Source organism: Pleurodeles waltl, chromosome 7 (assembly GCF_031143425.1).
Source record: "Pleurodeles waltl isolate 20211129_DDA chromosome 7, aPleWal1.hap1.20221129, whole genome shotgun sequence".
In the NCBI taxonomy this organism is placed as follows: Eukaryota; Metazoa; Chordata; class Amphibia; order Caudata; family Salamandridae; genus Pleurodeles; species Pleurodeles waltl.
In genome coordinates, this window is record NC_090446.1 from 1037009877 (window position 1) to 1037028036 (window position 18160).

The window sequence follows — 18160 nt, forward strand, 5'->3', positions numbered from 1 at the left end:
AGAAAGGTGAGGTAAGGGAACCCACACTGTGTTGGTGGTGAAGTAAGCCTTATTGGCGTTGCCAGAGAGCATTCTTTATCTGCCCTTTTTGGGGGGGGGTCACACAAGCCTCTTCCGCAGCATACCATAAATGGTCCAACCCAATGCCTGCCAGTGTTATTTTCACATACCTGATCCAAGGTAGGTTACTTGTGCCTGGAAGGGACAACATTTCTGCCATTCCCTGCTGATAGAGGCTGAATTCTTGAGTTGCCCAGAGCCTCCTCCAAAACAGGAGAGGTTGTAGCCTAGTTTTGCAATTCAACTTTGGTAGTGTTTTAGTCCAGCATAAATGCTTTAGAAATGGCCTCTAAGTTCAGCCTGTGTCTTCTGTGCCACAGCTACCAGGAGGTTGAGCACAGGTTTATTTAGTGACTTTAGTGGGTCACCCTGGAAAGGATTTTGGTAATCATTTAAGGTGGATACTCATCTCCATCAACTATTATATCAATTTTCTACAAGAGGTATCCAAAAATTTGTGAAATGATCCAGAGAGGGCCATAGTTCACTCCTTTCGAAACCCTTTTATAATGAAAGACCAAAAACAACTTTATGCCCCTCACATACTGCCTTAGAGCTAACAAATCAAAAGGATCATCCAAAAGGATTGGAAAATGCTTTCATTTCATCTGCCTGCACCCTTATTCTCTTTCCCAATCCCCATTCCCATCCATATTCAATGATAACACAAAAACAGCGAGTTACTTATCTTTGGTAATGCCTTACCTGGTCTAGTCTTACTAGACCAGGTCTGGTCTAGTCTGGTCTGGTCTTACTAGAGACTCTACCTAGCAGCAGATTCTTTACCTTAGAATTATCTCCAGGTGTCGGACTGGATCCAGAATTGTTTCACAAGCAGTACTCCTGTGTGCCAGTAGGTGGCATAGCTCGGCTCCACATGGCGTCGCCTGTGCCAGAAGAAACGCAAGCGGTGCCTATAGATGCACCTCCTCAGCGCGCTGACATCAGTTTATTTTTGTGACTTTCCAAGGAGTACTGACCACTCGTGTGGGAAACTAGGGCCCTGAAGAGGGACAGCCTTGAAACTACAAATATGTCCACAGAGCGGGGAGGATGGGTAGGTCATTAAGGAATCTGCAGCTAGATTGAGTCTCTGCCAGATAAGCATTATCGAAGGTAAGTAACTTGTTCATCTGATAGGCGCTTCTAGCCGCAGATTCCATACCTTTCAATAGATACTCAAACAATACCTCCCTGGAGTTGGGGCTGCAAAACAAATTCACACTAAAAAGCCCTACAGGACAGAGCAGGCAAAATGCCCATCTCTATGGACCTGACTGTCCAGGAAGTAGGGCTTGGTAAATGTGTGTAGAGTCGTCCATGATGCTGCCTGGCATATATCACGGACCAGAACTCTGTGCATTAATGCAGTGGTTGCAGCTTTGGCTCTGGTGGAATGAGCACACAAGCCCTCACGGGGTTGCTTCTTGGCCAGTGCAAAAAGAATAGGTGATGGACGGAATGCTGAACAAATCAAACATTCACCCCAGTCACAGATCTGGGTTGAATCCATTGTTTCTTTGCTCACCATGTCACCCCAGTTTGGACCCAGTCATATGCAAATTTATCTTGACCCTGCTCCCCATGGCAACAGTCTAACCCGAGCTGCCAGGCCAGGTCCTCCTTGGGCCTGATACAAGCATCCTGGGACCGGTTTTGGGGTATCACTCCTAATTAGTAAGGCTTGCTTGAATGCAGTGTCTCAGTAAGCACAGGGCCGATGTCTGGGCATACCCTTCCCACTTAGGGCGACAAAAGCAAAAAGAACAGATGATGGCCAACACGTAGCAGATTTCGTTACACAGCATGATCCATCATGAGATGGTCTATTTCTGCACTGTCTTCCCTTTCTGGGCTCTGACATACCCCATGAAAAGTTGTTTATCCATCCAAAACTCTTTTGTGCAGTAAAGGTAGAATAGCAACGCTCTTTTAGAGTCCAGCCAGTGGAGTTGCTCCTCTTCAATAGAGGGATGAGGCGCAGCATAAAAGGTAGGCAAAGTGAAAGATTGGTCCACATGGAATTGGGTCACCAACTTCAGTAAGAAGGAAGCTCAAGTCCCAAGATTCAGCTTCTCCGGGTGGAATGAAACATAAGGAGGGTGTGCTGATAGTGCCTGCAACTTTGCTAGCGCTCCTGGCGGATGTTACTGTCACAAGAAAAGCTGTTTTGATAGTAAGCATTCTGATTGGACAGTTATGAAGTGGCTCAAAAGGAGCCCACGCCATATAGGTAAGAACCAGGTTGAGGTCCCACTGAGGCATAATGAAGTGGGCCTGGGGGGAAACAAACGCTGAATACCCTTCAGAATATGGCACTTGAAAAGAGAAGGCAGATCTAACAAAAGCAGGACTGCTGATATGGCGGATATATAACACTTCAATGTGCCCAATGCAGAGCCCTGCTGGGCCAGGGTAAGAATAAACAAGAGAGCCTATGAAAGAGGAAGAGATAAGGGGTCAACCTGTTTTTTCTGCACACCTTGCTGCAAACTTGACCCAACAGCAGGGGTACACTGTCTTAGTGGAGAGACATCTGGTTGCGAAAATACCGACTTTGGGAGGCAGGTCGAAGGCTGTCAACTGTTGCCGCTCAATCACCATGCATGAAGGCAAAGAGTTGACAGGTTCAGCTGCAGGACCCTCATAAACTCCTAAACACCTGCACTAGCCTCCCCTTGATGGAGGGTAGAAAGGCTTTCAATGCCAATCGGGTCTCTCGAAGCTCCAACAGGTCGATATGTAGCCTGGAATCCACCAAAAACCAGAGTCCTCTGATCTCCTCCTCCCCCAGATGGCCGCCCCAGCCCAGGAGTGACACGTCTGTCACTATAGTTAGATCTGGTGGGGGAAAGAAGAAGGGCCTAAGCTGACCCAATCGTGGTACTTTACCATTTATTAACACCTCTTTTGAATCACGTGTATACTGGCATGCCAGACATTTACAACATCTGTAATGTCCTTGTACGGTTGGTAACTGAAGCATTGTTCTGCATCCTCTTTTTTGTGTCTGTGTGTTAGCTGCTCTCACCCATTGATCTCGTAAGCTTTGAGCTTTTTTGAAAGTACATTTCCAAAGTGATCTTTCAAACTGCAACACTAAGAATATAATTTATTGTGTTATGTGCCCTTGTGAAAAAGTATATATTGGGCAAACGTCTCAGTTGGTCAAGACTTGGATCCTGCAACACAGATCGAGGATAAAATGTTCTACAAGAGGAGCACCATTGGTGGAACATTTCACAGAAATGAAACACACAGCAGAGGACATTCGCTGGACTGTGCTGGCTGTAGTACAAAAAAAGACAGAAGGACAACCTACAACTGGTAAATTGCTGAGACTGGAAGCTCGGCTTATTGAAAAATATCAAACAGCCCGTCATGGACTAAATGACATTGATGAAATTTGGGCACTAATCTAAAAGTTTGTACTGTTCTGTTTCCTTTTTTTCTTTATTGTTCATCTGTATTTCTAAATGACTCTGTTCCCATGCAGGTGCCACCGTTTTTGTAAACAGTTCCAATAGTCCCATGCTTTTTATGAATAAGGGGTTGAGCCACATGGGATACAAGAGCTCTTGAACTATTAATTAACCAGCTGAGCTAAAAGTGAATGGTCACTCATGCCCGCTTTCCCAGTAGCTCTCTTTTAGCATTTTACTACCCCAAAGGAGGACTTTTTCCTCTACACAAGGCAAAGTGAGTGCCCTGTCGGTCCTCCCCAGCCACTCCAAGATGGCTGATCATTGCTTTCGGATTACCCCCCCCCCCTAAACAAATAACACGACAAGCCGACGCGACGGCTTCATAAGCGCCGAGCTGTTTAGCTCGGCTTAGCAACTGATCCCCTGAGGATCGCAAGCAGCGCAACACCCCGTTGCTAAAGAAGAAAAGTTTCTACACAAGCACCGGGTAGAGGCTGCGTGCAGACTCGCCACACGCTACAGCTGGAGGACTCTGCTCAAATCATTTTGACAGTAAGTGCAGTGCCCAAACAGTTTCTTGCGTATTTTATAGACTCGACCTGACAAGCCTCTTTGATTTGAGATGTTTACTTTAGTGGTGTCTAACAAAGCTATTGATTATCCAGTATATCCCTATGTTTAGGTTTTCCTCGGACAAGGAACCATTTGACTGCCACAAGTTCTAGGAACAGTGAAGGTAAATGACGCCCAGAGTCCGAGTATTTTCAGTACCATAAATTGTTTATCACGTTTTGAGGGGACCGTGAGCACGTGTGTCATACGAGTTGTTTCAGCCATTATTTAAAAATTTTGCAAGCACCCTAGACTCAGCATGGCTATGCAGACTTACACGTTGGGGTATTATGAATCTAGGTCATCACATAATCTGCACCGGGTGGCCAATTGTTTGGCATTTTTAAGTCTTTCTCAGTGCTTTGAGCTTATTGTGTTTGTTTCAGTTTATCATTAGGCACCATTGTCCCTTTCTAGTCCTGATGAGGCCCAGAACTGAAGGGGCCGAAACGCGTCAACACCTTTTGGATTGTGGCGAGATTGGGTAGAAAGCATATTAGACCCTCCAGAACTACATCACACAGTGCAAGGAACCCCAAGAAGAAATTTATCAGGGTCCAGCACTTGTGGGTATACCTATCCACAACCATTGCTTCTGAGTGGATTACAACTTTAAGTGATTTCTGTACCACCACCTCCAACGGAGGAAATTCAGTTGGGACTATTTCCAGACGATGTAGTCTTGTTATGTTTTGTGATTGGTTTGCATTTATTCATATGTTCCGTAATTGTTGATATTGTGGAAAAGTATTCCTGGCGCTATGTGCCAGCTTTTGTTGGGACACTCCGTTTCTCTGAGTTTTTCCCTCTCTTCGTCCTGCTTGATTTTATGTGAATACATTTTGTAAAGAAATTGTCTCCTGAGGAGAGTATTCATCTCTCCAATTTGCAGAAAATAGAGTTATTAATCCCGGCATTTTGACCAATTTTGTGTTATAAATTATAGTTACCTTAGGGCACGAGTTATAGTTACTTAAGATAACCATAACTATAACTGTTGAATATCTATGGTTTTGTGTATATAAATCCAGAACCTATTTATATCATCCCGGTAACCTTTGTGTTTTTAAGTTGAATAAATAAATATATATATATATATATATATATATATATATATATATATATATATATATATATATATATATAGATATCTATCAATCATATATATATAATAATTATAATCACAGCAGACCTCCTTATTCAACAGCTCCAAAGCAGCACAAACTCCTGAGGGTCAAAATCAACTCAAGCGGGAGCTAAGTTATTTTTCCTGCCCAGTAAAGTGCAGGCAGGGTATTACCCCACTCTCCTGGGCAGGAAACAGCTGTGTCCTGAGGGATCGGGTCCCCGGGACACTGCTTAGATCAGACCCCAGTGATGGGGTCCCTGGGTCTGTTCTACGGCTCAGGGACAGAAGCCTGATGCCCTCTTCACCTGTGAAAAACAGTCCCCGGGGTCTTAATGAGGCTAGGAGAGGAGGGCTGCATGCCCCCCTCTCCTAAATTGTGTACTCGGCACCGGAGGATGGGGTCCCCTGGGCCTGACTAAGGCTCATGGAGGCGGGCTGCATGCCCTCTTTCCTAAATTATGTATTCAGCTCTTAGGGATGGCCCGAGAGATAGGGTTCCGGCTGCCTCAATGAGGGTCTGGGATGGGGTGAGGTGGGGGGGGGGAGGAAAAGGGCGTGCATGTCCCTTTCCCTGTCAAATGCCTTTTGCCACCCCCTATGGCTCTGGCCCACCCCGTACATTTTTTTTCTTTTCCAGTAGATCCTCCACTAATCTGAGCTAAGATTTTTTTTTTAAATGACATATTTGGTGGTTACTCCTTACATATTTCTTAACTTATTTCCAGGAAAGGGAACTGATTCACCAAGTCAGCTTTATTGATGTGGGGGCAGTCAATCAGATTTTGTCTTAAGATCTATTGGCTACATAGAGCCTCCATGAAAAATACAAAGTTTTAAAGTCTCAAACGGAAATAGTTATGGTACATCTTACAGACTGTCTTTGTCTAAGATATGGCTTTTCTTATTAGTCTTCATCAATTTTGAGTGTTTTTCCCTTGCTTATGTTTTTTTTTTTAATCTTTGTTCATTTCCTATGTAATACTTTTATTGATCACATTGTTGTATTAGCTAACATTTAAGATTTCTCTCTTCATTTTTTGGATTTGAGTTGAGGTTTTACCTAAGAATTCAAGACACGTATGCCAAAGATGGCAGAAGCTTTTTCCTGAGCTATACCATTTTTAATTTTTCTATAACATTTGTACTCATATACACTTTCCTAGTTATTTCTCACCCATGAGGCTTGGTTTCTACACCACTGTTACTTTATAAGCTTGGTTACCAGCACTGATTATGTTCCTCTATAACACCTTTAGGGCTGGGTGCTTTCTCTCTATGGAGTCGTGCAGCCCATTCCAGGATGGCGGCTCCTTGGCACACCTTTAAATGTGAGTTCAAATTCGTGGGCAGTCTGTGATTCAATCACTGCAAACTGTGGCACCAGATGTTTGTTCCCATATTTTTGCATCATTTAGTAAGTATTTCATGTGTTTTAAATGGTATTCCAATTTTTAGTTGTTGGTTTATTTTTTCTTGTTTCGAGTCTTCAAAGGTTTTGTTGATTCAGTGAAGCTTTATTCCTGCTTGGAGTAGGTGAGGTGGGTAGATTGTTTGGCACTATCCCTTTTCTCAATCTTTTTGGCATGTCGATAACATGACAAAACCAGTTAATACCTTTAAGATAATGATGAATCTTTATCACACCGCTGCAAATAAGTATTCATTGTTCCTGTTTACTTGTTGGGCAAGCAGCATTCACCTGCTGTATGTCAGCTGTTCATTCATGTACTGGGTTGTCATAATTTGGCTCTGTAGTGGTTTGCACGGTTCTAATGTTGTTGAGCTACCTTTGCACTACCTCGGTACCAGATGATTAGTTACTTACCCACCAGTGCTGCCTGATGGTGACTGGTCCACAATATGCTTTGGATTTTTTCACCTTTTTTCATGTGTACTTTATATGTTATTGTAAGTACTCTCCTTCAGTCAGGTGGGGCTACCATGCTCCTCTCCCTGCTTGCAGTTCCTGGTGGCGAGGCAGGCTGCCTTCCCCTCTTGCCCTTATTGGCTTGGTTCACCTTTCCTCCCCTGGACACTATATGGTACTTGCACCTCTGCACCCCCAGCCCAGTAAGAAAAAGCCCCAATTAAACTACTGAACAGATTTAAACCAAATCGCAAACAGCATGCTTTCTGGACCAAGATCAAGTTTGCTGCCAAATTTGGTGTAATAGTATTCAGAAATGTTTGCGTTATTGCTGTTAAATTTTCCAAAACCTACATGCAATCAGAATCCAAGGATATGCACTCGATGAATCTGCACCACCGTAACTGGAACTACCCCATGAGTCCACCCGACACCCTCAACCTCATCTGCAAGGATCCTTCCGGAGCTGTTTTCACAATATCAATGTCCTCTCGTACGTTGATGACATACAACTCATTCTCTCGCTCAAAGACAAGATGCCAAGTACCCGGATCTAGTTCAATCCCTGGAAGACTGAAATCATCCACTAAATGAGGTCCAACTGTCTAAAGCTGAACATCGACAAGACTGAAATCGTTACCTTCAGGAAAAGCACATCACAGTGAGATTCTACCAGGTGGGCAACAGAGCTAAGACTGACACTCACCACTCACACCAAGAACCTCAGGATCATCACTGACAGCAAAACTGACATGACCGCTCAAGTCAATGCCATCACTGCCTCATGTTTTCATACCCTGAGGATGCTGAGGAAGATTATGAAATGTGCATATCAACCCCAAACCGCAACACAATGGATTTTAAACTATTCTGGCATCTTCATAACCATAGTGTGTTTCATTCAAACAAAGTTTAAAATAATCTTGACTTGTTCTTAACATGTCTGTCTGAAGGTGATGCTGAGTGTCCTACTTTAACTGCATTTGAGGGCATTTGCAATAGTATATATTCCACACTCTGAAAGTTGATGCATACATGTCATCTTGGGCCCAAGATGGTTTCATTCAGCATGTTCCCTTGCTAACAGATGTTCACATCTAGCTTTGTCATCTATACCTAGGGATGCTCCAGAGATTAGAACTTCCTGCCTGCTTTATAAGCTGGCATTAAAAAAGAAGATAGTGGAGATTTGATATATAAACCCTAAGGCCAGACCCAATTCTGAGTAGGTCAAGACTCCATTTTATGCGCAATCATTGGCCTGTCTTTTTACCTAAATACTGTATGCCCTTCTCTTTCAAAGAACTTGCTAAAGTGTCCAATCATCCAGACAATGACATTGACAAAACACCTAATGCAACATTTGCAGTGTTATCTATATTTCACAGTCAGACAGTGAATATAACAAACAATGTAGTCAGAATTGATGTAGTTTTGATATACTGGTTCGCCTTAAGATCATCATAGTGAAGCATGCAGGTTATGTCCGGAATTTAAGGGGAATTCAGCATGTAAGATAAGAGTTGGTGTCCAACCATATAAATGGCCCTTCAAGTAGCTACAGAGGTAGAGAGGTCTTTCACCCCAGATTATCGCAAAATATCCTGCTAGAGATCCTGCCAGACTGTTGTAGTGCTCACAGCATCCATTCCTATGTTGAGAGGTGAAACCAAGCCAATTCTGAGAAGAGAAACGCTGAGCCCAGCTGATGGTGCTTTCCTTTTGAGGGAATACTTTCTCGGCTACTGATAACTACAGCTTCTTTCTCCAAACAGGTATGCAGTGCACTGAATCCCAAAGAGTTAAGATACTCCATGCTCTCACTGTATAGTGTACAGAAGCACTCCTTAGGTTGCCAAATTACATTTTGATTATGTTAAAAATTTTCATATTATTCTTGTTACTGACAAGCATCAGTGCTGTTTTGATAATATTCTGTTTGGTTATTTTACATGTGCCAAACAACAGGATGAGACTGTTGGAATAAAACACTTTTAAGCATAAAGTGCCTTTCTCTTAATGCTACTTGTGTGTCATATTTTGAGGAATGAAACTGCATTTGAATTATCACTGCATCCTTGACACTTTTTTTTAGGGACTGTTAGTAACTCAGAAATCACAGACATCACATCAGCAAGTAAGTTGAGTTGGGTTGTGTGGGGCTACACAACCTGTACTTTCATGCTTAAACGCAGTGCACTGAACCAAATTCAGGCATCCGTGGGATGGAATGTCAATCCTTGTAGAACTAAGCCAAAGTCTTAGTTTATGCAACAGATTAACAGCGAAAGCTGGGAGTGCCTGATTCTTGCTGGAAATACAGTGTATCTTTTGGTTTACAGTCAATTTCATCAGAAGGCTATAAACCTAGAGATTCAAGCTGAGCTGCCATATAACAGACCCTGAAAGAGCCACCATTTTAAAACACTATACTGTTCCCGCCTCACCCATTGTGCTTCATTGGCTGTTCTATTAAAATGTTTAGATTAGAGAGAGAAACTCATTTTTAAATTTGAAGAAGTGTCTGATGCTATACGTCAGAGTCCTGGAGGCAAGGACCCAGGACTTGACGGGCTGCCGACTGACCTTTTATAATGTGATATAAAACTGTCAGCATCGCTCCTGACTAACATGTTTAACAATTCAGTATTGCGACAACTACCTAGCGTACAGGACTCACTGAATTTAGTATCAATTTTTTATATGCTGTTGACGTTGTATTGATTGCCTGCACCCCTAGAGCTTTGAGTTGCTTTGTAAATAATTGTATACAGTTCATCTGATCTTGATCTGTCAACAAACTTTACTAAATGTCATACAGTGGTCTGTGGTCTTACACAAATGAACATGCAGACATTAGCCATGGGCAATCATAAACGTTATTGTGTTAATAGCTTCCCATATATCGGAAGTTCATTTCAGTTCCTCTGATAGCTGGTCAACTAATATTCTAAATCAACAACCGAAGCTTAGTCAGTGTGTGGGCACTCTTTTTAATATGCCACGCCAGGTGGAGAACAAATCTATCTGACCTCTACTAGAGATTTACAAAAGTCAATGCCTTCCAACAGCCTTATATGGTAATGGGGTGAAGGGATATGCAAATTGCTCAGCTCAACAGGCATAGAAGAACCATTTCTGTAGTCATCTACACTCGGTTCCTCATCCCTCGTCCCACTTTATGTCTCCTAAGGAGTTAGGACTTTCCTATTTAGTATATATTGCGAAATTGGCCCCGATCTTGTAGATATCAATATGGCACAATACAAACGCTACCCTAAATCAGGCTACCATTAAAGACTGTCTCTTGTATGATAATGGGCACACAAGCCCATGTCTCGCATATATTAGACACAGCTTTTCTGATAATCCGCCTTTTGTTTGTATTGAAAATAAATGGTAAAATGCCTATTTTGGGAAAGATGGCACGCATCTCACGAAGGAAAATGAAGAGCTATGTAAGTTTACTGTTGAGCTTTATGTCCCATTAAAACATGTACTGCCCTTGAGCCATCTTTAACTAAAGTATGTGGACCATTGGTCCATTTTAGTGCTAGTACTATGAATTTGTTATTCTGTTTTCCCCGGGGGCAATATAATTTATTGAGTTTGTATGGATGTTCGTGTGAAGAAGTCTCAGACCAATCATTATTACATTTAATATTTTTCTGCAAATTTTATATAAATGTTACCAAACAATTTTTACTACTTATTCTGGAGAAACATTGATTTTCTAAGTGCTGATTTGTCCCGTATTTTTGCAACTATTAACTGATGATGTAGTTTGCTTCAGGGTAGGAAGATTTCTTAAATCTGCAGTTAAAATTATGTATTTCTATTGCATACACCTTTAAGTATGTCTCCGATATGCAAATTAAGTTTATGAAAAAAAAACGTATATGTATACATAGTGATTGTTTATACGTTCTCTACACCAGGATAAATAGGGTCAGCCATTTTTGTACTCTGACACTTAGGGCCTGATTCTAACTTTGGAGGACGGTGTTAAACCGTCCCAAAAGTGGCGGATATACCACCTACCGTATTACGAGTCCATTATATCCTATGGAACTCGTAATACGGTAGGTGGTATATCCGCCACTTTTGGGACGGTTTAACACCGTCCTCCAAAGTTAGAATCAGGCCCTAAGTCCTCAGGATTGTCTCGTGTATTGCTGATGAAGAAGACTGACACGTTGAAAGATTTTCCACATTGCCACAGTATTGCAACATATTGCCTCCCTCATAAGGAATAAAAACACTGACTAAGGCCACTTATTCATGGAGGTACACCTACAAATATTGAAGTGGCAAAGGTCAGTGAGTGCTTTTATTTTGATCCCATGTGTTTGTATATGATTACCGTAAGTAACTTAGGATTTTAAAAACAGTTTATTATAATACATTTTTCACATACACATTGTTGGCTTTATGTTTGCTTCTTCAATATTCATTAATTGAACTGCAAGGTTGGATTCATTTGGTAACACTAATTATTAATTACTTTTCAAGTTGTGTGGTGCCCTTAGATGAACTCCTTCATAGGTCCTTCAATATTTGTAAACATTTCTTAAAAGCAGCTCCAAATGAGCCAAAACAATTCAGAAAAGTGTGCACGTGTAGACATTGAAATATAAGTTAAAAACATATTTTGCAACTATATTCTGATAGAAAAAGAGGAAAGACTACCAGGCAAAAAATGACTCCACTGTCATCATCTAGATGATGCGAGCAGAGTAATCTGGAGCTCATAACATGGCCTGTTGCTTGAAAAAGATAGGAACAAAAAAGGGAAAAATCAGATTTCATATGGCATTAGTCAATGTATAGTATCCGAATGAAGACCATACATGGAAAAAAGATTCAAAAAGTTTGCATGGAGTTAACTGCAAGACACCAAAAATAGACTTGCACAGCAGTCGATGAGCATATTTCACAACTGAATTCCCTATTCAAAAAAGGACGAAAATTAATATCACATTCAAGCATAAAGGAAAGAGGAAAAACATAAATGCTAGTCATCAACATAGGTAATATACCTCAAGATGGGAGTAAGACTTCACTGTAAGCATTGCATGGGTTTCTCATGGTCAGGTAATATATCTAAACATCCGGTCCTCAATGTTGCCACATCGTTAAACTGCAAAAAGGGGCTTTTGAGGAACCCCCAATTCGTCCTTCACCCTATCGTATTTCCTGTTAATAGTCTCTCTTTGATCTGGTTACTTTTGATGCAGAAAGTGGTCACACGACCTGCACAACACTTTCTGTGTTCTTACCCTGTGTGTGTGTGTGTAGGGGGGTAGGTGCGGGGAGGGGGCACATGGGGGGGGGGGGATTCTTCCTGTGAGAACACCAAGCTATCTTTCTCAGTTTGTAGAGGAGACACAGGGAATACCCGGTGTAGTTTAGCAATCAGGATATCTGATTCCCTGAAGTACTTAATTTTGCGAGCACCATGTCTTCTATCCCTAACAAGTTGCCCAAAGTGTATATTATCCTGAAGGTTCCGTGGGTGGGAGCTAGTATATTATATAAGTGTATTACACCCCGTGGGTTTGTGGGTAAGGGTTGTGTATAATTTCACGTCCTCATTTAGAATCAATAGATCAATGTCACAGTTACTGTGAGACATGGTGAATTTAATACCTGCTTATTAGGCATTTAACAAATCAAAAAAGAATTCAAGTGTAGTCAGGTGACCAGACCATATTAACAGCAGATGATTTGTATATCTTCTCCAACTGGTAAGGTTCTGCCCTGCAGTGACTGTCTTCATTAAATACAGATAGATATTCAAAATGATCCATGTAAAGATTTTCTAAGTCTGAAGCAAATCCAGCACCTGTAAGTATTTTTGGACAAATTGCAGATGAAGGTAATCTCAACTGGATTTTTTTAATGTTCACCAAATATAAAATTTGCGGGCGTATTTGTCTCTTCCTTTGTGTTTCTTCTGGGTAGTACTTGCCTCCCTCCATCTGCCTCATCCCTGCTCTCTTCCCTATATCTCACCCCACCTGCCTCCTCTAAAAAAGAAACAGCTTGGTGGTCATCTAAGGGTGGGCCTAAGGGAAGAGTGGAGGACCTTGTGCAAGGTTAAGGGTTGTTGTCCAAATCTGACCCATTTGAGAAAGAGAAAAAGCCACTAATCTCTTATTCCACTGTCCTCTGTTAGTTTACCATTCATGACCATCTTCAAATAGTATTCTTCGGACAAATGGACATCCATATTTGTCAGCATCCCAGTTCCTCTGTCACCCACAACAACTGGTGACACATGGAGGCCCAACTCAAGTAACCGCAGCAATGATGCAGAAAACTAAAAGCTCGTCGCCACCCTTTTCCCAATAGCAAACAAGGTGCTAAGGCAGATATAAGCAACCTCAGTCCTCTTTGGCTGTTACCCTTTTTAGACCAAAAAGGCATGGGACCGGTAACAGCTGACCCAGAACCCTGTTCATGCCCGGACGATTTGAACAGCCACAATGGCATACACTTCTGTTCATAATCAATTAGCTCTCCTCATAGCAGTTTCCTCTTGCTCTCATTTGTGTCTTGTATTTCATCCCTCTCCTCAACAAAAATGTCTCTGTGTAAGGTTCTGTTAATATCACCTCATGTGCCTCCCAGACCAAAAAGCAAGTACTGCAAATCCAGGGTTTGGAGAATATTTGGCACCAAGTAGAAGCCTACACATAAGGTAAAGTATGTGTGCATGGACATCTATGTGTGTGTTTGTAAACCTTGAGTCTGGCAGTGTGACGCAATTGGTATTTAGTCTTCCCTATGTCATCCTGGAATGAATGCAGAGTTCATCATCCTGCTCTCTACCACATTCCAACAGGTGTACAGTCACAATAGGGCCAAGACAACTGTCTGTCACAGGAAATGCTACAATGGCAACCTAGGATATGGCTAAGGGCCTAGGATCCACTGTTCTAGGATCAGAGAGCGTTGGGTCCCTTAACAAAATAACATTGGACTATGTCTCGAACCCCAGTGTCCCTAGCCTCCCAGAAGTCCAACCTCTGCAGGGAAATGAGCGTCAGGACTTCTGGAGCTCTCTCTTATCAACTCTTTCTGCACAACTAGGGCTCTACAGATAATTGTATTTATTAGTGAGAAGGACCAGACAGGCCATACTGAGCCGAGAGGTGAATGTATTGATTAGTGACAGAGAGCAGAAATGATTGCCTGTTCCTGCATTATCTCTTGGACTTAGTTCGAAGAACACCCCAGCATATGAAATAAAAAGTCAACTGTCGAGACACACGTGCAATTGGCCGAATGTTTGCCTGCTATTGACAGCAACCCTCACCTGCCATGTCAGCACAGGCCAACCTTCACTTGCCACAGACAGCAGAACTATTCACCACCTGTGACACAACAATCCCTTGTTCAGCTAGCTGACCTCTTACTCAATGAAGGCAGATTGGTTAGTCCTTCCGTGTCAAAGACAGCAGTGGTACGCCTAGCCTGAGAGACACAAATGAGCTAAGCCCCACTGGTAACAGGCAGTAGAGATATACTATTCTGCTGACCTACTGCTAGAAAGATGTGTAACTGTCTGTTGGTCTACTCATATATTGATTTCATACAACCCATAGTTGATTGCCTACCTGACAGAACTGTCACAGCTCACCTCACAGAAATTGGATGGAAGGGCTGTGGGATCCATCCCTCTTACACACAAATGAGGTTCCCCACAACAATGCAACATGCCAAGAGGCTAACAAACTGGCAACTGCTCCCACACATTTTAGGAAACCCATATGCTCTTGAAAAAGGAGATCAGAGGTAACAAGACAGAGACACAAATACAGGGAGACAAGGTAACAAGGGATGCAGGGTGAGTTTTGTTACTAGAAAACGTCTGCATTGAGTATATCACAGCTACAGAGACTCAATCACTTTGGCCAACTTAGGTAACAAATTACAACTCTTACAATATGATTACACAGACTAACAACCCAGCAGCCCGAAATTGAAATCAACTTAAACTCTCAGCAATAGAATCAGCCCAGTGTGTCCCAGACACTCACTCACACAACACTATTCCATGAATCACTCTGCACAGCACAAGCTCTACCGAGACTTCAAAGAGACAAGGGTGTGAGTCAGATGACTAACACACCCAACTGTAATTCTCCACAGGTAGACCACTCTACCCAACACTCACAAAGGATGGGCCAGTAGGTTTCAATGACCCCTTGCCGTTCAGAACACAATCACAGTGAGAATCCAATATCGTTTACATCATATGTTGCATGCCCTGTCCATGAACAACCTAAATGAAGGTCCTCAGAGAGCAAATGCACAACTTGCAAAGAAAAAAGTGGTACAGGGCAAGTAAATGGTGGGTGATCAGTACAATATTTAAAAACTATGTTTACATGAGAACCTGAAACTGTGTTATGTAGGCCTCTAGAATGTTTTTATGTGGTGTCTGCTGGTAGAGTTAATTTTACTTCTATTTAGGTGAAACCAAAAATTAAATATATGCCTCTACCCTGACCTACCACTCGCACAGTACTATATTGGCCCCAGTGTGAGTCATTTCTAGGGCCATTCTTTTGGACTGTGTACATAATTGTAAACCACCTACATTATTGTCCCTTACTACACAATATTGTACCTTTCTGTCTCTGGTTCTTTTGATCTGGATATGATGTACTAAACTCACTGTGATTCACATAGTTGATCAGCCTGATATATCTGGTACACAGCTGTACACTCTTGTCTTGTAGACATCTACCCTACCATTAATGTGTGTAATCTGTTCTGCGTACAGCGATCTGAAACCACTTAGAGTCGGGTACGCGTTATATAAAAACCTTTCATATAGAAATGCTTTAAAAAGGGGAGGGGTCCTTTCTGCTTTAATTCATCATCCTAATTAATAAAGACAGTCTGTGTTACTCATTTAAAGAAGAACGTTGAGGAACTTAACACCTACAGGAGACAGAGGAAGAGGCTTTTCACGCAGATATCTTGGGTTGTCGATCTGAAAAACAAAATAAGCACAATAAATTTCTCGGTCTCAGGAAACACGGTTACCACTGGAATTAACATATTTAATGACATGTAAGAAAGAGAGGGGGTGAATAAGATCCTCTTCATCACTATGTTTAACTACTGGAAGAGTCTTTCATGTAATCTGATCCAGAGCTTATCACTACCAGATTAAAACCATAGCCTTGATACTTTATTATAGTCTGTTGAAACTCCATATTTCAGTAAATCTGTGAGAAATCATTGTTCAATGAAGAATAGTTTCAAAGAGTTAATTATATATATATATATATATATATATATATATATATATATATATATATATATATATATGGAAAATGTCACTTACCCAGTGTACATCTGTTCGTGGCATTAGTCGCTGCAGATTCACATGCTGTGCACATCCCGCCATTTGGTGTTGGGCTCGGAGTGTTACAAGTTGTTTTTCTTCGAAGAAGTCTTTTCGAGTCACGAGATCGAGGGACTCCTCCCATTTCGGCTCCATTGCGCATGGGCGTCGACTCCATCTTAGATTGTTTTCCCCCGCAGAGGGTGAGGTAGGAGTTGTATATGCTAGTAATAGTGCCCACGCAATGGAGTAAATACGTATGCACATAATGTAGTTTAAAGTAATATATATATATTTACAAATATACAGATGTTCAAGATCAACTTCTAAACGGCTACAGGCTCCCGGGGAGGCGGGTGGGTGCATGTGAATCTGCAGCGACTAATGCCACAAACAGATGTACACTGGGTAAGTGACATTTTCCGTTCGGTGGCATGTGTAGCTGCAGATACACATGCTGTGCGTAGACTAGTAAGCAGTTATCTCCCCAAAAGCGGTGGTTCAGCCTGTAGGAGTTGAAGTTGTCTGAAACAATGTTCGTAGTACTGCTTGGCCTACTGTGGCTTGCTGTGTTGTTAGCACGTCTACACAGTAGTGTTTGGTAAATGTATGCGGCGTAGACCATGTAGCTGCCTTACATATTTCTGTCATTGGAATATTTCCTAGAAAGGCCATGGTAGCACCTTTCTTTCTAGTTGAGTGTGCCCTTGGTGTAATAGGCAGTTCTCTTTTAGCTTTAAGATAACAGGTTTGAATGCACTTAACTATCCATCTAGCAATGCCTTGCTTAGAAATTGGATTTCCTGTATGAGGTTTTTGGAAAGCAATAAATAATTGTTTTGTTTTGAGAATTAGTTTTGCTCTGTCAATGTAGTACATTAACGCTCTTTTGATGTCCAATGTATGTAGTGCTCTTTCCGCTACAGAATCTGGCTGTGGGAAGAACACTGGTAATTCTACCGTTTGATTCAAGTGGAACGGTGATATGACTTTTGGTAAAAATTTAGGATTTGTTCTTAGAACTACTTTATGCTTGTGTATCTGAATAAATGGTTCTTGTATGGTAAATGCTTGAATCTCACTTACGCTTCTTAAAGATGTGATGGCAATTAAAAATGCAACTTTCCATGTTAAGTATTGCATTTCACAAGAGTGCATGGGCTCAAAAGGTGGACCCATGAGTCGTGTTAAGACAATGTTAAGGTTCCATGAAGGAACTGGTGGTGTTCTTGGTGGTATAATTCTCTTTAGACCTTCCATAAATGCTTTTATGACTGGTATTCTAAATAGAGAAGTTGAGTGCGTAATTTGCAGGTAAGCTGAAATTGCTGTAAGATGTATTTTAATGGAAGAGAAAGCTAGCTTTGATTTTTGCAAATGTAGTAAGTATCCTACGATGTCTTTGGCAGATGCGTGTAAGGGTTGAATTTGATTGTTGTGGCAGTAATATACAAATCTTTTCCACTTATTTGCATAGCAATGTCTAGTGGTAGGTTTCCTAGCTTGTTTTATGACCTCCATACATTCCTGTGTAAGGTCTAAATGTCCAAACTCTAGGACTTCAGGAGCCAGATTGCTAGATTCAGCGATGCTGGATTTGGGTGCCTGATCTGTTGTTTGTGTTGCGTTAACAGATCTGGTATGTTTGGTAGCTTGACATGAGGCACTACTGAGAGGTCTAGTAGTGTTGTGTACCAAGGTTG

General features: G+C 41.7%; 1 protein-coding gene across 4 annotated transcripts in view; it reads right to left on the bottom strand.

The window, feature by feature from the left end:
* CEP112 (centrosomal protein 112) overlaps nucleotides 1–18160 on the bottom strand; it is a 1991189-nt gene that overhangs the window by 1588183 nt on the left and 384846 nt on the right. For 3 of the 4 annotated variants that reach the window (XM_069199882.1, XM_069199883.1, XM_069199880.1), the window contains exon 7: nucleotides 16053–16100. The exons of the other annotated variant lie outside the window; for it this stretch is intronic. In XM_069199882.1, the coding sequence (XP_069055983.1) occupies nucleotides 16053–16100 (48 nt within the window). The remainder of the gene's footprint in view (nucleotides 1–16052; nucleotides 16101–18160) is intronic. 4 annotated transcript variants of the gene reach the window in all.